The sequence below is a fragment of the Poecilia reticulata genome, linkage group LG22 (genome assembly GCF_000633615.1).
Source record: "Poecilia reticulata strain Guanapo linkage group LG22, Guppy_female_1.0+MT, whole genome shotgun sequence".
NCBI classification, from domain to species: Eukaryota; Metazoa; Chordata; class Actinopteri; order Cyprinodontiformes; family Poeciliidae; genus Poecilia; species Poecilia reticulata.
The window spans coordinates 1931220-1955992 of NC_024352.1; the positions used below are offsets into that span (position 1 = coordinate 1931220).

At 39.0% G+C, this 24773-nt stretch overlaps 1 protein-coding gene across 3 annotated transcripts in view; it reads left to right on the forward strand.

Moving 5' to 3' along the window:
* The window catches only part of npas3 (neuronal PAS domain protein 3), a 301093-nt gene that overhangs the window by 195939 nt on the left and 80381 nt on the right, over positions 1-24773 (forward strand). For all 3 annotated transcript variants that reach the window (XM_008398666.2, XM_008398667.2, XM_008398668.2), the window contains one exon: positions 7372-7461. In XM_008398666.2, the coding sequence (XP_008396888.1) occupies positions 7372-7461 (90 nt within the window). The remainder of the gene's footprint in view (positions 1-7371; positions 7462-24773) is intronic.

A 24773-nucleotide genomic window follows, 5' to 3' on the forward strand; every position in this document is an offset into this window, starting at 1 on the left:
GTCCTTTCCAGTAGCTCAGGATATAATTCTGAACTTTAGGAACATCTGAACCTCCCCAGGCAGCCCGCTTCCTCACTTCGCTTCCAGATTGATGGTTTTAACATTTTACTGATTTTTTCCACTCCTTTCTTTGTGTCTGTGAGGGTTTTTTTTTTATCCCTCCACCAGCATCTTGCTGTAATGGATTATTTCCACTGGAAGCATGTGGTCCCCACCTGGCACTTAACCTCCTACTGCACACAAAGTAGATGTAGACAAAGAATCGAGGGATGGATTTAGAATTCCGATAATGTTTTTTCATTATCATTATTTTTAAAGTTTTTTTTGGCTCTAGTGGCCTTTATTTGAAAGTGCTAAGACAGGAAAGTAGGTAAAGAGAAAGAGGGAAGACATGTGTCAAAGGTCACCAGGCTGGAAATCGAACCTGCGACAGCCAAGGCCTCATTATGTGGGTTGTGCTTAACCCGTGCACCACAACAATTTTATTTGTTGGTTAYCCATTTAGTCAAGGTTGTTTTAAGTTTTTATCATTTTGATCTGTTCTTCACTCTTTTGTTTCCTGTTCGCCTCAGTCACTTTTCACCATTAAAGCCCTGGAACTAAAAGCAGTTACTTAAAAATGTCTTGTAAATGTTATGAATAGGATACATAGTTCTAGCATGATTTTCTTCAGCTGTGTCCTCAGTGTTTTCTGCACATGCAGAGCCATGTTTAACACACACAGCCATCTGCTGGCTGCAGAACATACAACAAGAGGTGAGGAGTGAACATCTGCTAGGAAAAATATTGAAGACCAAATTATCCAGATTGATAATTTGATTGGAGATTAGTTTGAGTTATCTGTCTAGTGATTTTAGCACATTTCAGCCCATTAAAGATGGAGTTGTGTGTCAGCTTTAATCAGGTTCTGAACAAGCAGCAGCAGTTCAACGTCTCCGTAACACTGCTGTGTTGATGGGGCTGAATTCCTGCAGTCGGACTGGAGAGCACAACTGAAACTGAATGAGCTGAAAATGGTTGATTTCAGAAGACTTGTCCAAACACAAACAGTGCAGTGTTTTGTTTTGTTTTCACTAACTTTGCTCTTTCTCCCTCGATAATCAATTGTTATATTTTCTTTTCTTTTCCTAGAGCTTTTCTCTCAGTTGCACCTGAATTGGTTTCTTTTCTTCAATTTATCTTCTTCTCTCCTTTTGCTTTTAATCACACCCCTTTCCTGTTTCATGTTCTCTTTATGTCTTGATTTTTTATTTCTTATTTTTTCCCATATATCACCCTCTCTCCATTTTTCTTGTCCACCCCTCATTTAATTTACCCCCCAAACCCCCTTCACACACACACACACACACCATCCCACCACTTTCTCTTATACACATAAACACACACAGTCTATTGTTCCATTAGTCATTAAGAGGCAGAGCACTAGACAGTAACATTTAAGCCAAGCATTCTGAATGGTTAAAAGATAGCCTCATCTGTTGTAATGTGAGTTTGTTTCTGTGTTGTGTGTGTCTTGGTGTGCGTGCGTGCGTGCGTGTGTGTGTGTGTGAGAGAGAGAGAGGGCGATCGATGCAGTAATCTACAGGAGGTGGAAAGCACAGGGAGCAGGCCATTCAGCAGTGCTCACTAATCAATTGCAATTCTTTCTTTTACTGTCTTAATGCCCAGATTTAGACATTGTTGTGTGTATGTGTGCTTGTGTGTGTATGTATTTGTCTTTTTTTCTCCTCTTTTTATTGTTTGTGGTCCGGCATTTAGGCCTGGATGGTGTGTGTTGGTGTGTGTGAGGTTTGAACACCATGGCCCATTAAAAGCATTTCCTGTCTGTTCTCTGATGTGATGCAGAATTCCACTACAAACTGAGCTCCGGTTCTGCTGATAACTCTCTCTGTCCTCCAGTTCTTCTAAAACTAGGATACTGGGATCGTAGAGAAACTGTTTGGTTGCCGGTCTTGCAGTGAGCTATGTTTGTTAAAACATTGCTCAGCCAATCAGACGCCCCAAAAGGGCTGCGGTTCGGTAGTTAGTAGATAATTGTAAAAAAAGACAGCACTGAACTGTTGTCTCATTGTTCCGGTCCTGACAAAGATAGAATTTATGCTTCTGCATTTCTTGATGTGCATGAACATGTCAAAGGCGATGGCATGAATTTCCAGGAGCATTGCAACATATACTTTTTACTTCAGTAAGGCTGCATACACATGTCCACCCGTCCCTCTTGAAATGCCCGTTTTTTGTGGTGCAAAAACATTAAATTATTATAAATTACTTCCAACATTTTCCACATACAATAGCATTTAAAATGTGCAGTTCTGTCCAGTTCAAAATCAAACATGGTAGGAGATACATAAGAGTTGAAAAACCCTGGATTCATACAGGTATACCATTAAGCTAAAACTTGTACTGGTTTTATGAACTATGAATAATATGCAGCTGAAAAGGATTTTAATAACATTTATTTGCTGAACCTCTCAAAACTTCTCCTTGTCTTTTAAAAAGAGAAAATATTGAGATGAACTTGGAGAGCTGAACTTCATTTAGGGTTCATCACATTCACTCTGCATGGTAGCATGCATTTCACAATAAAAGTAAAATTACATTTGAAAATATTTGATATTGTTGTTTTATGTCAGAAACAGCTGGCCGCCATAGCAGGAGTCTTTATTCAATTCAGCATAATTAAAAACGCTGCACTAACCCCGAAAAGCAACTAAATGCTGTTGTGCTTCATGATATCCTGGTTTCTTCTAGATTCTGCTGACTGTCGGCAGAAAGGATCTCCTCTAGCAGTCTGTATTACAGCAACTCTGTTGAGGCCTCTGACTGAAGACAATCTGTTGCTTTCATACTTTTATGCTTAGCTAAAAACTAAGCATGTGACTAATACTACCACTACCAAAAATAATAGTACACCTATCATTAAAATAGCATCCATGAAGAAGGAAAACAGACATATGAGTCCACTGCAGTTCAATAACTCCAGCCTCTATTTATGCTGTTTAACTGTGATGGATTGGCAAATCATAATTGTTTTTTTTTTTGTTTTTTTTTATACCGTTACATTTTTCAGTATAAAAACAACACAGAAACTATTTTTGATTAAAAAAAAAGATAATTTGTCTTTTGATTTGTATATATTAGTATTTACAAAGGAGACTATGTGTCATATGCTCAAAATCTATTTTTTTTTTATTTTGACCATTTGATGCAATCAAAACATTAACTCTGATTTGACTGAATATTGAAACATTTCTTTGCAGTTTTAAAGTATTTAAACCAAAAGTGAATACAATTGAATGTCCCTGTGTCTAATATGCCTTTGTTTTCTTGAAATTGTTTCTATAGTTCTGAAATATCTCTGTTGCCGAGTATGAAGCGGTAAATGGTCGGTCAAATTAGAAGAACAATATAAACAGAAGGAAATGGGAGCGGCTGCAGAAAACAGATCCTCTGACGGCTCTGCTAACCTGCCAAGCTGCTGTCAGACAGACAAAACGCATCAAAGCACTCTGCCCCGACACACACAGAAAGGAAATATAGAATCAAAATTGCAATTACCTGCTGAATTTCTAAAAGGTAAACAAATCTGTGAACAAAAGACCCCCTTCACCCCAGCTCACTTGCTTCCTTGTTACACACATACACACCCTCGCAAACAGTGAGAGCAGCATTAGTGTTCTAGTTAGCATGCTGAAATGAATACAGTTAGATCCAAAGCAATTTCCTCTTATTTATCTTACCAGCCCCGCATAAATAAAGGCAAGGGCATCCAGGCAATTAGCATAATTACTATGAGGCGGTCAGACCCTCTGTGATTTCATAAAGAGAGAGAGAGAGACACACACACACATACACACACGTGCACAGAGGCCGCTGCCACAGGGTGTGTGATTGTATATACTGGTGTGAGACAGAAAGAAAAGAGTAAAAGAGATAGAGACTATGTGTTTGTCTGTGTTTGTGTCATAGTGGTATTATTTTTTTAAGTTTGTGGTGTGTGTGTGACTTATTCTATAGCTATTGGTTCCATCTGCTGCATGTGTGTGATTTTTGAATCTGTTTATTTCACTGTTTGTCTGCGTGTGTGCGTGTGTGTGTGTGTATGTGCGTGTGTGTGTGAATATGATTTGTCCTTGATCTGAACTGGCATACAGTGTGTAGGAAGCAAGCAGATCAAGGACAAATCATACACACACGCACGCACGTACATACACGCACACACACTGACAAACACACACTTTACAATTACACCATAAAATGACATGGACAGCGCATACATTCACATGCAGTCATGTGTGCTGACCCCTGAACACTCAAATCAGAAATCCCCATGCATATGTTTTATAAATATGCAAATCAAAGTGAAGTCAACAAAGAAAAGAGAAACAATATCTCTGCACACAGACTGAGGTCAGCAGACATGGGGTCTGTGTTTCTGATGCAAGATTTTCTTGTTTCTATGTGCTCTTTAAGCAAAACTTACTTTTTGAATATCACCTCCACACACACAGACTCTCCCAGAACTCTTCTGACTGCAAGCACATGCTTAGATAACACACACATATGGATAAGGACTTAACACCTTTACTTAACTTTTCCTAAAATCTCGATTGAAACTCTAAATTTGTCAGTAAAACCACAAAATTATTTTTACATTATCATAAAAAATTTGGTCAGGATTTCCTTGAAAAAGTCGTTTTTAATCTCAATGCATTTTTTTCATAATTTAGGACTAGAGTGTGTGTCTTCTCCCCTCTCGTGTCATGTTACCAACTCACTCTTCAGACCTGTCTAGGAATTTGACTTTTTCACAAAGGCAACTAATCTAGTAAACTTTTCTGGTGTTTTGAGAGACGTTGATGTGAAAGCATGGATCCTTTTCACTCCGGTTATTGAGTGAATCACTCACAGGCAGCCACGTCTGTCCCAGCTGTAGCTCCATGTCCATAGTCAGACTGGCCATTATCATGTTTTTACAGTGCCATGGACTTCTTTTCTACCTTTTCCAGTTGATTTTAAATTGCTATTGTAGATATGTTAAGAAATATATTAGAAATGTTTAGTTGTCTTGCCAATTTCTGTCCTGGCAAGACAGGGGGCGTAAAATTAATGACTAAAAAAGAAGATAAGATTTTATTGAACAAACATCTGTTGGGTGGATTTCCCCCTCACTGTTTGCCTCTTTGACAGACTTTTCTCTTTCCTGCTGTTTTGTTACAATTACATACATAGTAAATTGTGGACATTTGGTGATGTCTTCCAAAACCTTTCAGGGCAGCTAATAGCTACTTTCTTTAGTGAGGAGTTGAAAGTGAGGTTGACAGAATGCACATGCTTGCTTTTTCTAAACCCTTGTATTTTCACCAGTTCAGTGCATCAGTGTGAAAGAGTAGGGAAAATGTTTTTGGTTGTTTTGTTTTATTCATTACGTATATAAGCCTCTCTTGTAGCTTTCGGCTTTGGAACTGTTTTCAAGTAAAAGTGTGGTGACAAAAACATGTGCAGGATCAGTTTGATGCAGTTTTTCACAAGTGATTGTCTCTATAAAATAAGGAAGATTGGCATGTATGTGTGTTATATGCTGAATGCATCTGTAGCACACTTGAATAAAGCTGTTTCTTTGATGAAAGCTGTTTATCCTGCAGATAGTTGGTCTGTTCTATCCATGTCTTTGTGCAACTTGCAGCCTTTCACTGACCTTCCAGGACCCTGGTGACCTTTTGCAGAAAAAAATGAATATAAACCAAAAAAAGGGAAAACCACAACAGAACTGAAGACAGTGTTTTGTATGATATTTAGTGGGAGTTGTTGCTCTTTAAGGGAATATACGAGGCAACCTGGGCAACGGTGTGTTTGCTTGCAGCACATCTATGACTGTGTGAAAGTGTGTTTACATCAGCATTATATCAGAATAGTTTAGAAACACACACACTCCATCACCTCTAAAATTGCTTTCCAATTCTAATTAATCCATGTTAATCCCTATAAAACTGGCAGATTTGCCTACCTTCACCTGGAGGCTCTTGTTGCTAAACCTGGACCTCAATCAGACAAGCCGAAACACCAGAACAGAAGGGAAAACACTTGCTGGGATTATCTACACATGTCAGTCTTTCTATGTGTTTTGCTGTGCCCCATTTAACCCATGGCCAGCGGCAGCTTAATAGCAAAACCTGATGAAGTGTAAGGGTAGAAGAAGCATTTCCTGTGTTTGCTCGTATTTTCTTCACTTGTAAGGTTATGAGAAGAGACTTTTTGAATTTTTGGAAAAACTTAGAATCCATGTGTTTTGTCTTTGTGTTCAAGGATGTGTGATCAGTGTAAAATATTTGATCCAACACTATTCTAGTCTAGGTGTGAGGGCTGAGGGTGTGTGTTTGATTTTGTTTTGATTTTTGTTGAAGAAGCTGTGCCATGACATGTACAGAACTACAGCATTAGACACATTCTGGCCTGAAAGGGTCCCCTTTACAATATGCGAATATGAAATGTGTGTGTGCGTGTGTGTGTGTGTGTGGGCGTGGGCGTGTGTGTGTGTGAAATGAGGTGCTGTAGCTGAGTGTTGCATCGTGAGTGTCACATAAATGCACCATTAGACATGCTGAGCCGTCTGAAGGCTGGGTCTGCCACAGATCAACTTTTCCAGTGGTAATAAAGAAAAATAAAAAACGACGATTACAAATGAAGACAAAGTGAGAACAGTATTCCAAAGCTCAAAACAATTCAAATAACAAACAAAGTTTTAAAGTTCAGGGGTCTACATGTATGTAGAATCAACAGAGAAAGTAATTGAATAACTAAGTGACAACATATATTTTGCTGCTGATTTGATTGATGCACACAATAACCTAGAAGTGACCAAATACCCTGAAATAACACCAAAACAACAGGAAACGGACAGATGTGAATGTAAATAAGCTCAGTTTTCTAGGTCAGTTTTCTGTCATCAGTTTTGTTTAAAAGCAAATTGAACCATTCTTCAGATTATCTGTTTTTTTCCGCTCAGAAACTTATTCCCCGATCAGTTTCTGAATCTCTCCCTCTTATGGTTTTCTTTAAAGGTTTTATTGGCTCTAGTGGCCTTTATTTGAGGCAGGAAAGTGGGTAATGAGAGAGGATGACATTGACCACATGGTGAAGGTCATCAGGCCAGGACTTGAACCTGTGAGTCCCGGCTAACATGGACTGTCCTTAGATGGACTGTCCTTTACCCCTGTGCACCGCGGCACCCTTCACCCCCTCATGTCCCCTCTCCCAACTAATGTCTTCCTAAATTAATCTCTCACTTTTTATAAACTGGACTAAGACAGAGTATCCAGATTTAAGGTCTCAGAAGTGCATTTAACTCTTGTCTCCATCTGTGTTTTTCAGTCACTGGACGGTTTTGTATTTGCACTAAACAAGGAAGGACGTTTCCTCTACATCTCTGAGACCGTTTCCATTTACCTGGGATTGTCACAGGTAAGCCTCCCCACACGTCTGCTGACAAAATGAAAATAAAAGAAAAATCCCACTGAAAGTCATTTCGATCATAACTCTGGCTTCTCCTTCTTTACATGTTGTGTCTTTTTGATTGTTTTCCTCTTTTGATCTGTTTTGCATCTCTGTTATTCTTCCCTGTCCTCCTTGTGTCATTACCAAAGACAATTCCTAACAAATTAGGACTCATTTAAAATCTCATCAGCTCTGCAGACGGTTGTTGATTTGTGCAGTGAGGAACAATGCATATTTTACTGCTGGATATGTGCGTGTGTGTGGGGTTTGTGTGTGTGTGTGTGTGTGGGGGGGAGGGGGGTTGTGTGTGTGTGTGTGTGGGGGGGGGGTGCGTGTGTGTGTGTGTGTGTGTGTGTGTGTGTGTGTGTGTGTGTGTGTGTGTGTGTGCGCGTGTGTGTGTGTGTGTTTGTTTGTTGGGGTGTTGAGGTTGGAATAACAGTAATTATTATTACTTCAGTTATTAAAAGTTATTAACAGAGCACATTCAAATTCACCCTCGACTTCATAAGCAGGAAGCCAGCCTCCAGCAGTCTCATGACATTGCTAAAAGAGTTGGGAATTGTTTGATCCTTTTTGTCATGTTCAGAGAGAGCATTTTTGTACGTTGTCACGGTGATGGGATACAGTTTAACTGCACCACTTCGTTATTTATCTCAGTATTCCTGCAAACAGATGTCCTGAAATCACCAGTCTGAGTTATTGATGCCATTTTAAACAACATGTGGTGATTGTGAACGCTTCAGTCTCCACTGACTGATCTCTGCAAATAAGAGATTCACAAAGCATTCCAGAGGGGAATTATTACTCTGACCTGGTGATATTACAAGACTGATGGGGTTTGAGAACTGGCTCTAGAACAGCATTTATGGATTCAGCAGAAAACTGTGGTCATTTGCACAGATCTATGTGATGCAGTCCATCAGTGAGGACTGCTCCCCTGCTCCATTAGAACTGACCTTGTTATTTATTCTAATACTGTAGATATTCTGACCAGGATGCTGAATACCTCCCGACTCAGTAAATTTTGCCCAGTGACCGTAGACAGGAAATTCTGATTGGCTAATTATTTCCCTTACACTAAATGCTATAGCAATAAAGGAAAACCTTGAATCAAGTTCATTTTACTATGTCACTAGACAGAAAGGCATCTTGGGTTTATTTTTAATTTGAAAATTGTAAAATGACTTCCCCCAATTGATAGAACCATGCATCTAATATTCTATCAGAAAATCTTGAAAGAGGCCATCAGATTATGACTTTATGCTTCAGAGCATCAGGTTGTCCTCCAGAAGAATGACCTGAAACACACAAGCTAGCTCATCTCTGACTGGCTGAAGAGGTGATGGTATAAACTAGTGAAGAAGTGGACTTATTGAGAACGCTCATGCTATTTCATCATGTTTAACATCATAAATGGTTATAGTGCAATTTGCTCTCTAATGGATTTAACATGTTATTTCTCTTATTCATTATGTTGAAGAAAGTTCTCAGAACAAGGCTTTTAGCAAAGTACCAAATTGTTTAACGAAACAAGGATGAAGGTACACCCCCACACATCACCGCCTGCCTCTCCCTCCTCCACCCGTGAACTAATTCCCCCAACAAGATTGATTGATGATTTATATCAAATAATTGATTAATTGTTAAATTGGGTCCCTTAAGCTTTTCTGCCATCGTCGCCTTGCTAGTTATCTTGTTCTTTCAGCTTTTATCAGCTGTTGAAGAAGTGCCACAGATTAAAAGAGTGAGAGAGGGGAAGGGCGATCGAGCCCGTCTTTGCCATGAACAAGTCCCATCCTTTAATCTAACATGTGTACACAAAGTTCCTCAACCTCCATCATCTTAATTGCTCTTCCTTCCTACTTTTCTCTTTTAAATTGCTGCTCTTTTTCATTTTTTTACTTCATAAGAAGAAAAAATATATCACTAATTATTTCTCAGCTTTAATTAGATCTCACCGTGCAGAAAATGCCTCTGTGAGGGGGAGTCGGGGCTGAGAGATGGTGGATGGTGGATTTAAGCCTTTTGGCAAATTGACGACATCCAGAAATTTCTTGCTTGGTGGTCGATGCTGAACAAAAATCCTCAGGCACATTTCTGTGTAAAGAGGATTTGCTGGTTAAACTCGTTTCTTTGCTTTCTCGTCAGGGAGACGGTAGACGTGGCCGGCTAGTCAAACAGACTGTTAATAAAGACATTGAAAAGTGTGGATGTGTAATTAAACCCGGCTTCTGCCTAACATTAAGGTCGTCTCTGTTCCATAATCCTGCTCCATGTTCATTTTTGTGTTCTTAACAAATACCTTTCCTTGATTCTTGAATTTTTATTGTTTGCAGTAAAACATTGCAGCTTTCTCCTGTCTTAGTGAACATAAACATTTGAATGTGTCTTCCTTAAATAGACTACTTCCAAATTCATGCCATTTTACCACATGGAACAGAAACACATGTAAACATGTTTTTGTTGAGATCCAGGAGTTCAAACATACATGAGCTGCAGAATGTGTCTGTTTTACCGCCTGTTGACCAAACAGCACAGCATGATGTACACATATTTATGTATGTATAAATCCGTTCATGTTTTCTGGTGCTTGTATTTGTGGGACCAAGCATCACTTGCAGCTGCCCTCTCACTGGTCTAATTGAGATGTGTGTGCGTGTGTGTGTGTGTGTGTATGGCTTCAGCAGATGGCTGTGTGTCCTCTGCCTGATGGTCCAGAGGAAAATAATAACTGCATTGTCTCAGCCAGATCCAAATTAGTTTGCTGGATTGTCGCCCGTTACGCCCAAAGATGATTCGTAGCCAACTTCTCCTCATGCCAGGCTATTATATGTAGCAGCATGATGAGGCACACACATACTGGCCCTGCATGCATGTCACACATGTGACATGGAAGATTGTTTCTGAAGGGTTGCTATGCATAAAGCAAGTGTTAAATGACCTGATTTTTTTTCTTCTTTTTTGGATGAATTCTGTTAAAATGATTGCGAGTTAAATGCTCTTGTAAACTTAGGTACATGGTGGTCTTTCTTTAAGATTGTTTAATGTTACTTTTACATGAATAGTTCAACATGTTCACAGTGAGATTCTGTTAGAAGGCTATCAGCAGTTAATGTCTTTAAAAGCACAGTTAGGGACAGACACTGTGAGCTCCAGATCTATACTGTCACCTTCCTAACATAATGACCCAAGTTATGTTTTGCCAAAAGGGATTTTTTGTTTTGTTTTTGCCTAAATCACTGTTGGCCATTATTTTAGGAAGATGACTATATGTAAAGTGTTTGGTGTTTGTCTTCAGTGATGTTTAGTTGGACCCAGAATGCAGGCAAGACAAAGCAGTACACTGATAATTAAGGATTTAATGCTGGAAAAATGGCAACTTACAATTATGACACAACATGAACATAAAGTTAAACTGGAGAGAGAATAGCACAAGTAACCAGCGAGGACCAATGAAAACCAGGGAGCTTAAACGCTGAGGAGGAGCAGAGACTTTCTATAAAACCAGGTGAGTTAACACAGAATCACCACAAATAGCTACTACAACACAGTCTGACACTGACAAAATATTTGTGCAAATATTTTATTGGGGAATATTCTAATACAGCTACTCATATTGAATAACAGTAAAAAAAAACTTACTTAGATTTTCTTGGTCTTGTTTTAATTTTGTTTGAATTTCTGTCAAGTTTTCTTGTCATCATCTTGTGCAGTTAAATAAACACCAAATAAAGGAAAATCCTGATCAGAATGTAAGACATGGTAGTAAATAACTCCACATTTGCTGCCACAGATTTAATCTGACTGTATGTGGGGTTAAAGTTGGAGCAGAAAGTACTTGGAGGTGGTTCAAGAAAGAAATACTCACAAGGAAGAAAAAACTGTTTTAAGCTATGTTTCTAAATTTCTAGTTCTACTTACTTTTACTTAATTTTGGATAATTAGGTTGAACACTAGTGTAAGGGGAGAAAAGTTCACCAATCAGGGGAGACTAGTTCAGTGCAGTTTTCCCCATTTATCGTCATTAAATGCAAATTAATACACAACAATCACTTTTATTGACAGAGTTACATTGACCAGGAGGCTATAGATGCAGATAACTCTGAGTACGTTTGACCCTCTGAGAGTCAAAGTAACATTTAATAGTTCAAAACCGCAAAGTAAATGCAGTAAATGCATTTAGAAGTCTTGAAGAAGAAAATTGAAAGTCATGTCAGCTCTTTCAGACAGTTCCAAGAGTTTTAAGGAGATGTTCTATGTGTCTGAAGATATTTGTAGGATGTTTTAAGAGATTGTTGCACTACTTTGAGAAGTGTTAGAATTCTTGGATGATTGAAATTATCTTTGAAAGTCATTTCAAAGGACTCCAGGATATCTTGTTTTCTGTTTAAGTACGAGTGTAATGATATTCAAGATAGCTTTAATTTGCTCGTATAGGTCCTTGGAAGTCTTGTGAAAGTTTAGGAGTGGGTCCTTGAGTACTGTGTTGCAAGATGCTTAAGTTGGAACATGTTGAGATAAATTCTGCTGATTTTAGAGTCGCCCCTTTTGGTGATTTTCAAACAATTAGCAACAATTACCATACACTGGTGCTAGATCTGAGGTACTGGAGACCCCTAACCAAGGTTTCTCACATACTTTGTTTTTTTTTAATTTTTGTTTCTTGTCATGGTTGCTTCACCTAACACTGACTTTTTTCTTTGCTATCTCCCAGAAACAGCAAAGACACAAAAACTGTATTGCTAGTAAAGTGAAAAATAACGTTCTCACTACAACGTGATCCTCTTTCTTTCTTGTCACTTCCTGTCTGCTTTCCCCCATCTGAGTAGACGGTTCATAAATCAGTCAATTACCAGCCCATTAGAGGCTGTGGTGAAAACGGGACACTGGTCTGTGAAGTTCCTGTTCACTGATGGATGTGGAGACCTGAAATGAATCGCCAGCGAGGTCATGGCCCACATCATTTATTTATTTTTGAATTGCTCCATTTACAGTGTGTGTTCTAATCCTGAATTTATGTAATAATATGTATCTGAACAACTATAGAGTAGATCAGAACACCTCTCTTGGCTTATGAATCTTTTATATCTACATAAAAGATCCATCTAAAATGCATGCAGTAATTTAAATTGTACGCGATGAATCAATCTGTATCTCTGAAGAACAGCAATATATGTACACATAAGCCCAAATTGTTTATACCTCGGGTATATTTTGGTCTAAAGAAATCTTTTATTTTACCAACATGTTCAGCCCGTATCTGTGCACTCTACCTGGAAAATGATTAACTTAGGCTTTCTAAATATTTTCCTTGCAGCATCTTTCTCCAACAGATCAAACGCCTGCTAGTTTTATTTTGCGACCAACTTTTCCAAAGCACACACCTGTCACTGAATGAGTCATAGGCTATCTGCTTGTGTTCTATTTATGCTAAAAGAAGGAAAAATACTTCAAGCACATACACATATAGTCAAAGTCTAGTTTACACCTCAGTATGAATGATATCCCAACCATTACGTCCCCTTTATTTACATGTTCTTTACAAATGAGAGCTAATTACTGGGTCCTAATGATGTGGTTGGGTTAGTGACGGGTGAGGTAGCGTTGTGGGAAGATAACACAAGAGAGGGCTGCGATGTGTTGGGAGGCTCCTCGCAGGACTCTTTTGTAAATGTCAAGAGCTGAGAGTTGATGGCTTCATCAATCCTTTATCCGTGCAAAACACCTGGAAAAAGGAGAACAGAGGGAGAGAACGGAATAGGCTGAAGAACAGGAGGAGGTACAGCTAAAGATCGAGCATTTCTTTGGCAGACTAAAAAATGTTGGCCAAAGGACAAATGTTGGCATGGATGAAAGATAGAAAAAAAAGATGTAGGACAGGYTAGGGGTAGTTTAAGATGAAGAAACAATAATTTTAGGGAAGAGGATACGACAGGTTTCTGAGATCGTATATACAGTGGCGCAAAAAGTGGGAGCGAGCGTATATTTTCTACGTTCCTTCGCCCTGACGTACCTTGCTTCGGGGGGGGGGGCGCAGATTTATGTTTTCCACCTGCATAATGTGTAGTAGCGCCTCTGCGTATATGTTAGGGGAAATAAATGTCCTTTTTCCTAAACTGTAAAGTTCACTTAAAGTCAGATAGTTTTGGCCTGTATTTTGTAGGCTGTTTAATAGCCTACAAAATAGGCTACTTTGTAGGCTGTAACTTCATGGCTGTAGTCCCATGGTGTAGGTCTAGACAAGCATATCATCCATACACAGTGGATGGATGGGACCATTCCAGTGTTTTTATAGATGGCAGAAATCATAAAGTGCATATTGATAGTGATTATTGTGAAGCTAGAACTAACTCATAGTGGACTAGTCCAAACTTAATATTTGGTTGCTACTTTTGGGTGATGTTGAGCCCTGAATTATTTCTCAATCAGTTTTATTTTATTGAAATGATTTTTACTCACTCACATAATTGTATTGGACTCTAGACACAAAACATCTTAGGAAACGCAAAAGGTTACACTAATTTAACAGAGTGGTGTGCTTAAATCCCTCCCTCACATTTGCAGTTATACAAATGTATAACTGCCTATCGGTTCACAGGTTTTGTGCATTTAAGGAGCAGGTTCTTTTATCAGAATCCATATGGATTACTGAGAATGCACATCCACACACCCACACAAATAAGCACACACTTTAAGCCTGCAGTGGTCACATCAAGTTATGCTGACATGGACTAGCATCTGCTCGGCAGCTCCAGAATGACACTGATTTGCACTTAAATGAGTGGATTTAAGTGGCGCGCCACCATTACCACTCGGCCATATGTGATCCCTGTGTCTTTATCCTGCATTACACTGAGGAGGATGAGAGAAGCTGGGAGGGTGGGCAAGGAAACGGCAAGAGGCAGGGTGGATGGGGCCATGTGAGATCAGGACAGACAGCAACAGCAGGGAGTGAGAGAGTGGGGGGAAAGAAGGCATAAAGAGAAAGAAATGGGTCTGTAATGAGAAAGAGATGGAGCTGAGAGGAAAATGTTAAAAGAGAGAGAAGGGAGATAAGAAACAGAGAGGGAGGATTAGGCTGACATGATGAGAGAGAAGAAAAGGGGGTGAAAGAGGCAAATGTTAGCGGTTCTGCCGTGATGAAATATTAATATGTGCTGTTAAACAAACACAAACAAACAAGGGGTTAACCTGGATTCCCACATCTCCCAGGAATTATTAAAAAAAACATTTGTTTGAACCCAAATTGATCAACTTATATAGAATCCAAATGTATCAATTTGAAGTAATACTCAGCTTAAGATATGTTCAGATACGGATACCTAATAAAAAATTCCCCTTTATTTATGAATTCTGGATTCATTCTACGTAAAACAAATTAACTCTTTTTTTCCCCACTGAATCAAAGAGCCATTCATTCTCTGTGCCTATAAGACGTGGGCACATCATATATCAACATTATCAATACCAAGTCAGTATCGATACTAGATGATACTTTAGATTCAGATCCCATGTTGACATTTTATTTTATCTTTGTATTGTAGTTTCTGAACTCTGTCTATAAACTTTATCCAAATTCTGACATAGGTATTGATAAAAGCATTGAAAGGAAAAACTCCAAAGCACCCAAAGACCAGAAGTATGATGATGAATCAAAATTCAATAAAATGTATCAATATTTGCAATATTTACAAAGGACCAACAACCACACATATCTATGCTCATCCCTACACCAGTTAACCTAACACTCATGTTTCTGAACTGTGGGAGAATTCCAGAACAGCCAGAGACCCCAGGCATGGCCATGGAGAACATGCACACTCCATGCAGAAAGACCCCAGGCTGAKATTCGAACTCAAAAGCTTCTTGTTGCCAGGCAACAGAGCTGCAGCTGTTCCACTGCACTTCCTTAAATAAAACAGATTAACAAATGTTTTTTACCTGACTAAAAGACTGTGTCCTTGTAGCCAATCGCAGCCCCTTTTGCTACAGATAACTTCAGTGAGGCACTTCTTGTAGCTAAATGCTCATCTCTGACATAAATCTGAGGATTTGGCTGAGATGTTTTTTTTTTTTTTTTACATGAATAATAAGTTTCAAGTTCCACAACAAATAAACACTGTAAGTTGATATTCCATTCTTAATTCCATAGTACTAGGTAGATTCACTGGTATGTTTTGGTTCACTATCATGTTGCAGGGTTCAGTTCTGCTTCAGCCTCAAGTTTTATTCCTATGATGTCACATGTTTGGTCAGCACTTCTGATTTCCAAAAAGAACCTTTATTATGTTTCTTAGCGGGCTGCACAGTGGTGCAGTTGGTTGAGCTGTTGTCTTGCAGCAAGAAGGTTCTGGGTTCGATTCCCGGGCTGGAGTCTTTCTGCATGGAGTTTGCATGTTCTCCCTGTGCATGYRTGGGTTTTCTCCAGGTACTCTGGTTTCCTCCCACAGTCCAAAAACATGACTGTCAGGTTAAATGGCCTCTCTAAATTCTCCCTAGGTGAAAGTGTGTGTGCACACGGTTGTGTGTCTCTGTGTTGCCCTGCGACAGACTGGCGACCTGTCCAGGGTGACCCCTCCTCTCACCCAAAACGTTAGCTGGAGAAAGGCACCAGCAACCCTCCTGGAAGAACAGAATATGAGGTTTGCATTTAGTTGATTTTTAGTTCTCCTCTTTCTTTCTGGTGCTCTCTCTTTCCAACGATTATCAATTGTTACAGCTCCTTGATTAAGACTCCACTACAGGGGTCCTTAAGATCGACCACAGATCTGGAATTTACCAGTTTTCTAGTCACCACATCTTAACGGGGTAGTTTAAGATCACTTTAAACTCTTTATGAGCCCGTTGTTTGAGTAAGGGTAAAGCAATTTCTTAGCGCTTTTGGCCTCAGGGACTTTGAGAAGAGACGGTGGAAAACAGCTAAATGTTAAGAAATGTTGAAGGAGGAAGACTCCACACAGTTCTGTCTTTGTTTTTATGAACATCACTGTGGGAGAGACAGCTTGATGGAAGTGCAGCTGAGGAACTGAGCCTGGAGCAGTGGAAAGCAGTTCTGATGCTTCAGGACGGTGTGGGAACAATCTCCTTAACTCACCGTTTAATATTTCCTGTAAAAAGAACCAGCAGTTCTGACTTTGACTGGCAAACAAAACATCTTTTAAAAGAATCAATACATCTGTTGGAGGAAGATACTGAGGTTCTTTTTAAGCGATATTCTAGATGATTATTTCCACGTGCTTTGTGAACGTTTTAGCGGAAATCTGAGTCTACCCAAACTAAACAACTGAAAGCCTCAAGCTTTCAGTTTATTATATTTATTCCAGTGAATAAATATTCAGTTAAATACAGTAGAGCTATTTTTGTACAGAAACAGTTTACAACACATGTTGTGTCAAGGCACCTTACAAAAAAATTCAGTGGACTCCTACAGACAGATTCCAAGTGAAGTAAACATCCCAAACTGATCCTGGTTGTCTTCCCACTGGTTTTCTTTTCCCTTCATTCTTTTCTCTTGGTGCCTCAAACTTTGTTAAAACATTGCCTTGTCTCATCGTTTAATGTCCAATTTTCCTCTCTGCACTTGTTGCTATTTATTTTACTGTTTATCATCCACTCAGYGTTGTCATGCAGTTCATTGTTGTCTCACTGTGTCAAAAATGTTCCTACTGCTTACTCATGTATCTTATAAGAACAAAACTGTTATTGTCCATCTAATAGTGTTTTTCTAGTAGTTTGATTTATTTAAAAAAGGGAGTGAGATACAGTTTGGCTTCTAAATGTGCTTTTTGAAGAGGAAAGTGATTCAAGTTTACATTTATTGAAGAGGACAATTATAATTGGGATTACCAAATATTTGATTTTAGTTCCAATGCAATTTAAAGAAATAGAACTATTGTCTAGGATCCTGTTAGGTGTATGACAGGGACTCACATTATGACTGCTCATCATTATATAAAATATCAAAAACAGCTGACAGGGCAGGATAAAATCTACTATGGTTATGCTGGCAAAACATATTAGCATCACCTGCCTAAAGATTTTGATTGAATATATTCATGAGGAAATGTACAAAAATCTAAGATCTTAGAGAGTGAAAGCAATAGAAGAAACAACACAGCGAGACAAATTACAGCTCGCAACTGCCAGAAATTCGATCGGTGTAGGATTAGTGTTTTCAGGTAAGCTGTGTGCAGCGGGTAATTTGCTCTAGGAGTGCAAATTAAAATCATGAAATAGAGATGTTCTCTGCAATTACTGCAAATCACTGGATTTCTCAGGTAATATTAGCTCTGGTGGAACTGAAGATTGGTGTGGATTGACAGAAATAGACAGTCAGGCCTTCTCTATCCTCTACTTGAGATCCAGGCTAGTAGACAGGTGTGTGTGTGTGTGTGTGTGTGTGTGTGTGTGTGTGTGTGTGTGCGCGTGCGGGTGCACAGCTACATACATGCATCCATACATACATACTGTAAATATACTCGATTAAATTAATTCAGCTATTAGTTCAGTAAATCGCAAAGTCTGTAATTGATTAATCACTATTAATTGCATTTTAATTGAGAAATTAACATCGACAAAATAAACAACATTTTCAATTCAGAAAACCTTTTTGCCACTAAATTACTGAATAAATAGACAACAAGACATGTATTGTTTTGAACCTTTTTTAGGTTATTCAACCATAAGATTGCTGCAAAATAATATTCTACCCATTTAGCAATGAAGTGTTTCAGGAACCCCTGATCATTCATGGAACTTCTTTGTGCTGCTGCTGCTACATGTTTAGCATTGAGATGCTATTTTAGGCTCGAATGGCTTTGCTGATAGGCTAACTACATTTAGCCCAACTTGAACACAATTATTCTATTGCTGCGTCCCATTGGTTTTCCAAGGGAAGCAGCTTTGTCATTCATCGCTGATGTCCGTTTTGGGACTTCTGTATGTAAAACTGAAAAAAAAAAAAGATTAATTGTGTTAACATCTTTAATGAATTAAAATCTATGTAATTAAGTAATCAAATCATCGCATTGAAGTCCCAATCCTAATATATTTGCATATGTGATTTTCAGGGTGTATTTTGTGCCAAACTGACCTTTTTAAATTGTGACTGAAAAGGTCGACTTTGAGCTGATACATTATAATGAAAGGTTTTTGTAGATTTTAACAGGCCTGGATGTTTTCTTTGGAAGAAAATAACCATGTTATGCAACTGTACTCTTTATTCAAGAAATACAGAGAATGCAGTCAGTACTTGTTGGAAATTGCTGTAGCTACTTCAATGTTGCGTTCAGCTTGTTGGCACTTTCCTTCATCACTTCCTGTTTGTGTTATTAATTCTGGAAGAATGTTAGTTCTGTTGCTGTTACATTACTTATTCAATTATTGTGTGTATCTTGCCTTTCCAGTTTGTTTTGGTTTGGGTTTGTTCAAATGGATCTGAGATCTAATATTTCCCCAAGCTGCCGTACCTTTGAGAGTTAGCCCCAGGGTTCTGAGACATTTACTTATTTTGTTCCAGTTAACTTAAATGACATGACTTCTTTAATTGGAAAGACAAAATCCTAAACTTGTTCATTAGAGGTTCTACTTCAGTCTTTATTAGTTGAATCTGTAGCCTCCTCTGATCCATCCATATTGTTTAGAATCAACAACTGCCTGAAGCAAGGTTATGTTCCATCTTCATTTGAGAAAGGCTCAACAATTCTAATCTTGATGCCAGCTCTGTTTGCAATGTTTGTTCCATCGTAAAGCTCCTTGTTGCTAAATTATTTTAGAAAGTTGTGGAAACCCAACTTAGAGGTCACTCTGACATGCATTGAAGCTGCATAATGATCTGCCAATGGCTGCTGATGAAGGAACGACTTGATCTCAGCGCCGTCCACCATAAAACTTTGATCGATAGGCCGTAGGTTATGGCAGATTCTGGTGTTGTTCATATTGGATGATTTACTCTGGTGATTTTAACCCTTTCCATACACAAGCCAAACACACACAATGTTTTAATACAAAACAACAAAAAAGCAAAACACACGAGCTAATTTAGAAATTGATCATAAACAATACTTAGATTCTTGTCAATGACATGAATACTAAGTGCAGACTAAACCGCTTAAGTGAAAGCAAAAATTTATTACACCTTCACTTTTTTGTACCTAAATAATCAAAATGTAAACAGCAGAATCATGTTGTATGTTTTCTGAAACATATCTCCAAGGAATTCTAGCAAACTCATCATGTCGCTTTTGATTGGACGTTCTGCATCAGGACAGACTGACTGCCTGGCTTCCCACTTACCAGTGGGGTTTCACAGGGTTCCGTTCTGGGTACGTTATTATTTTCTTTTACATTTTTTTATTACCTAGCATTGTTCAGTGTCTTTCTGACATCTTCTAACTATGCTGATGTCATCATTTTGTATCTTTGGATAGACTTGCCACTGATTGGCTCCACAGCTATTTTCTTATTTCACCATCACATCTTGATAATGGCTTCTAGTCAATCAAACGTTGCTTCTTTTTTGCTCAAAAGCCAACTGCAATATAAGACATGTTGGAGTAACATTTGAGGGCTTCACTCTCAGATAGATTTATCATCCCTGTTGCTTTAAAAAACATCTCTTAAATACAACATACGTTCTCTGAAGTAGATCTATAGGACATTATTTATACATTTCTGTCATTGTATCGTTTACAATACGGAATACCGTATTTGCTGTTTCAGAATGCAGCAGCCAGACGGCTCAGTAAATCCATCAACCACACTCATATCACCCTGGTTTCTCTCTTCACTCACTCATGCAAATTAACTCTACTGGCTCTGGACGCTTTGAAGAACCTGTTCAAATCCTTTTTCTTTTATCAGGTATTATGTCATGATTTTATTTTGTTTTTTATTTGTTTTATACTATCCATATTTTTTAATTATATTGCTATATAACTGTACAGAGGAACTCAACTTGTGGTTAATCAGATTAGCTTTGATTGATCAAATTGGTCCACATTTATGCAAACATTTTTGTCAGGGGGTGTGGTTGGTGGTGGTGAGAATGAACGCAGAGACCCAGGTTGTGATGAAGATGATGATGAATTTAATGATGAATGCTCAACAACAGTCCAGAACAGGCAGCCCAGCAGAGAGYTAGCAAACAGCTAATACCCRTAGCAACTGATAACTGAAGACTTAAAAACAAGAGCTAAGCAAACCAGGACTTCACAGCTCAACTGCTTCAGCGTACGACTTAAGACGTTAGATATTAGACGACAACTGACATAAAGACAAGGACCCGACAAGAGACAAAGACAACAGGTGGGCTTAAATACACTGGCAGGGTGATCAGGAACGAGACACAGCTGGGATCAATCAACAGGGAAGACGCAGAGACAGACTCACAGGACAGAAACTGAACACAGAAAAACCTTACAATAAATACACAGAAACACAGATCATGACAATGTTGTAGCTTTTTTATAATTTAGATGTTTTTCTCAAATAAATGCCATTGTTGGATTTTATGTGCCGTCTGTTTCACATTCAGATGCAAAACTTATGGATAATATATTTTTAGCCTTTCTGAACAAAAGCTTCCATGCCAGGTCAAATGGACAGATAKAGCACTCTGAAACTGCAAAATACTGAGGTGCAGGACCAGCAACGTTCTAAATGTAGAAAATATTATTCAGCATGAATGAAATGTAGATAAAGATGAAGAGTGTAAGAAGACCATTTTTCTTTTGCAGGTGTTGGTCACACCCACAATCTGAAAGAATGAAAGAAATGTATTTCCACTTTGTTTTGAGTAGCATATAGCTGTGTATTATCACTGATCACTTTTTTGTTGATTGTTCTCATTAATACAGGTAATGAACTGGTGTCACCCCGCTGCTGCTCAATGTTCTTTTTGACCTGTCTCTGCACCCATAGGGCTTCTGTGTAGTTTGGCTCTAATGGCAGATTAGGGATTTGGAGCAGATGGAGCATAAAACAATCGGAGCACACATCAGGGAGCAGGCCGCTGCCTTTATGAGTTGTGTGACAGCTAAGGTGTACATTAAAAGCTTACTGCCTTATTGGTGATGTGGAAGGAAGGTTATTGAGAGTGTGCGTGATTGTAGATTTAATTTATCATCAAATTAAAGAGTCAGAGAATGGGCATCTCATAAACTTGTTCCAATCTAAATCCTGACAGTGCTATGAAGCCATTTTCGCTTTCTTTTTCGTCAAAGTTATCACAAGAATTTTAATAACCAAGATCATGCATGTTGATTTTATTTGTTGTGCAAATAAAGCTATCCAAACCAGCTAGTTATGTTTTTTTTTTCATAAAAAATAATAACTGTCTTCTTATTAACTCCACAGTCAAGACATTACTGAAATACATGTCCGACATCATGATGTCATCTAAAAAATCTCTAAATTTATCCAGAAATAGAGGAAACTGGGAAAAATCGTGGCWCTTCCCAGGAACAGCCTGCCAACCAAAATTACTCCAAAAGCTCATTGAGAACAACATGCAAAGCACTACAGGCCTCATTTCAGGACTCTACAATAGGATATTGGCAAAAACTGCCTTCATGGGAGAGTGCCAAGACCAAACCATGGCTGATTAAAAACAAAACAAAGGCATGTCTCATTTTTGCCAAAAAAATCTTGATGATCTCCCCTAAACAAAATCTGTGCACTGACGAGAGAAAAGCTGAGCTTTTAGGAAGACATGTGTACCTTTACATTTGGCTAGTAAATAAAGAATTAACAGCATTTCAGAAAGCCGCACCGTAATGGCCTGTCCTGGARCTGGATGGGTTATAGGAACTGATTGAACCATGAATTTTACTTCCAAGCAGAAAACCTGGAGGGAGAATGTCCAACTGTCAGTTTGTGACCTTAACCTCAGGCAAAGTTGGGTTTGACTTTTTGGTTTTGATAGTTGGTCAATGATCGAAAGCAAGTCAAACTCAGAATAACTCAAAATGCAAAAAATAAAACAACTACAAGCAGCAATCAACAGGTTCCAAGCCCAACCCAGTCCTTGGCCGTTGGCCCTTCGCCTTTCAGCTCCCCACACGCTGTGCCCCCCTCTTCCTACCAAACTGGTGTTGCTGCACCTCTTAGCATGTTGACCAAATTGGGAATTTGGAGGACAGTGCTTACTCCTGAAAGGTGTTGCCATTACAATGCCGCTACCCTATGGATGGTAGTGTAGAAGCCAGTCAACCCCTGGTCCCGTTTCTTCCCTTACACTCTCCTCTCCTCCCCCGAAGCTCAGCATTGCTGGATCCATCTTCATGTCGATCAACACAGAATAGATTGTAATAGATATTTATTGTCCCCCACTGGGGAAATTCAGGTGCAACAGTAACATCAAACTACATACGTTCAGGCAAAAGATCAAAATGTGTTGAGAAAATATGAACGGGATAATAATAATATACAGTGCAAAAGAAATACTGTGCATTTAAAAMGATAAACAATGTGAAGGTTTTAGATTGGCCTAGCTGAAGAGAAAATCTGATATTTGATTGAAATACTGTGGCATGACCTGAAACAGGCAGGCTGCTCTCAGAGTCCCTCTGATGTGGCTGAACTCAGATCTGCAATGAGGAGGGAGACAAAACCCCTCAATAGTGACACAAAAGACTAATTGCCTCTTGTTGCTTCTACTTTGCTACTACTTGATGGGAGTTGTTGCTGCAGACATATAGCAAGTTTTATACTAACCATAAACTGTAACTTTGCTTTAATGATATTATATTATTTAAACTAGTGAAGACTTAATTATCAAACACAGAGCTGCGGTATTAAATGTGTATCTTTGTCTGCCTATCTTGCTGTTCCTCATCTTTATGTTAGGTCTGCATGTGCGTTTCTGTGCACACTCTCACAGCTTCAACCATTTATCCATCATATTTTGCAGTGGTTCTTTCATCCACATCTGAACATCTGCTTGCCATCATCATCTCTCACTGCTTGTCTCATGCCCATGGCAGGCAGGGAGAGCAGTTTGGTGGCAAACCCTTGCACCGAGGTGGAAAAAAATCTGAGTTTACACAACGGAAAGGCGGAGAAATTAAAGATTTTTTATTTTTTTTATTCGCTTTATCTGAAGGAGAATTCATTACCTGGCAGAGGAGCGAGAGCTGAGCGCTGTCAGCCAAGAATAATGACTTGTCTAACTGATAGGGAAACACACACATACTCACAGACACACACACACACACCCACGTACACATGCACTCACACACAATTTCACATGCACCAAGAAGATAACTCACAAAATCAACAAGCTAAGACACACAACACACACTCGGTGTCAAACGTTGTGAATCTTCTTTTAGTTTGGACATAAACACTCACACATACACACACACACACCATACTCAATAAACAGCGAATAGATTCATTCAAACAGCAGTCACTCTTAATCATGACTTCAGTCTTACTGGATGTGTGCTTTAGTGTGTTTATCTGCAGAGGCCCCGCCCTTCTGCAGAGGTCAAAACTCCAGCCACCCTGGTTCCATCAATTTCCGCTTTCTTCGGCAATAAATGCTGATATTTGAGTCATAAAGTGTTCTCATCAGTGAGCTGGAATGTCTACAACAAGACACCAGAGGGCATAAATGGTGACATCATAAGTGGAGTGACGGTGTTACACACAGAGCACTAAAGAGTGGAAAGTGAAGGTCAGTAGTTGTACAGGATACCTGGTGGACACGTTATACAGGATTACCAGGATCTGACAGCTTGAATGGGTTCACAGTTTGGCTTTCCATCATGCTGGATGACCATAATCTGCTACTTCTCAGATTTTGGCATATACTCCTTACAACATGGGGCAAGAAGACATGGGATGTTTGATTGCCCCTTATGTGCCTACTGGTTCCAACACTTGGTCACTGTAACAGCTGTCCACCATAGATATGGATCAATAGTACAACACAAACACATGGCCTCAGGGAAACCTACAATCTGTAACACTGTCAAGCGCTGGCAATGTGTGTCTGAAGCAATGTCTACATTTGGAGACCTTCATTCATGGTTTGGACCATCAGTCCAAGAAATGACTTCACTCTACTCTTGGTGTCTGATGTACATGCCCTCGCTTTAGGAATCAAAGCATTTACAAATCTGTCATTGGCACAAGTCAGTGAATTTCTCTGGCCTTATTTTTTTTTTAGATAGATAGAATTTTGATTAAACCTTTTTGAACCAGTAGAGTTCTGTATTAACTGGATTTCATGGATGTGTCTTCACACACACACACACACGTTCACGCACACACAC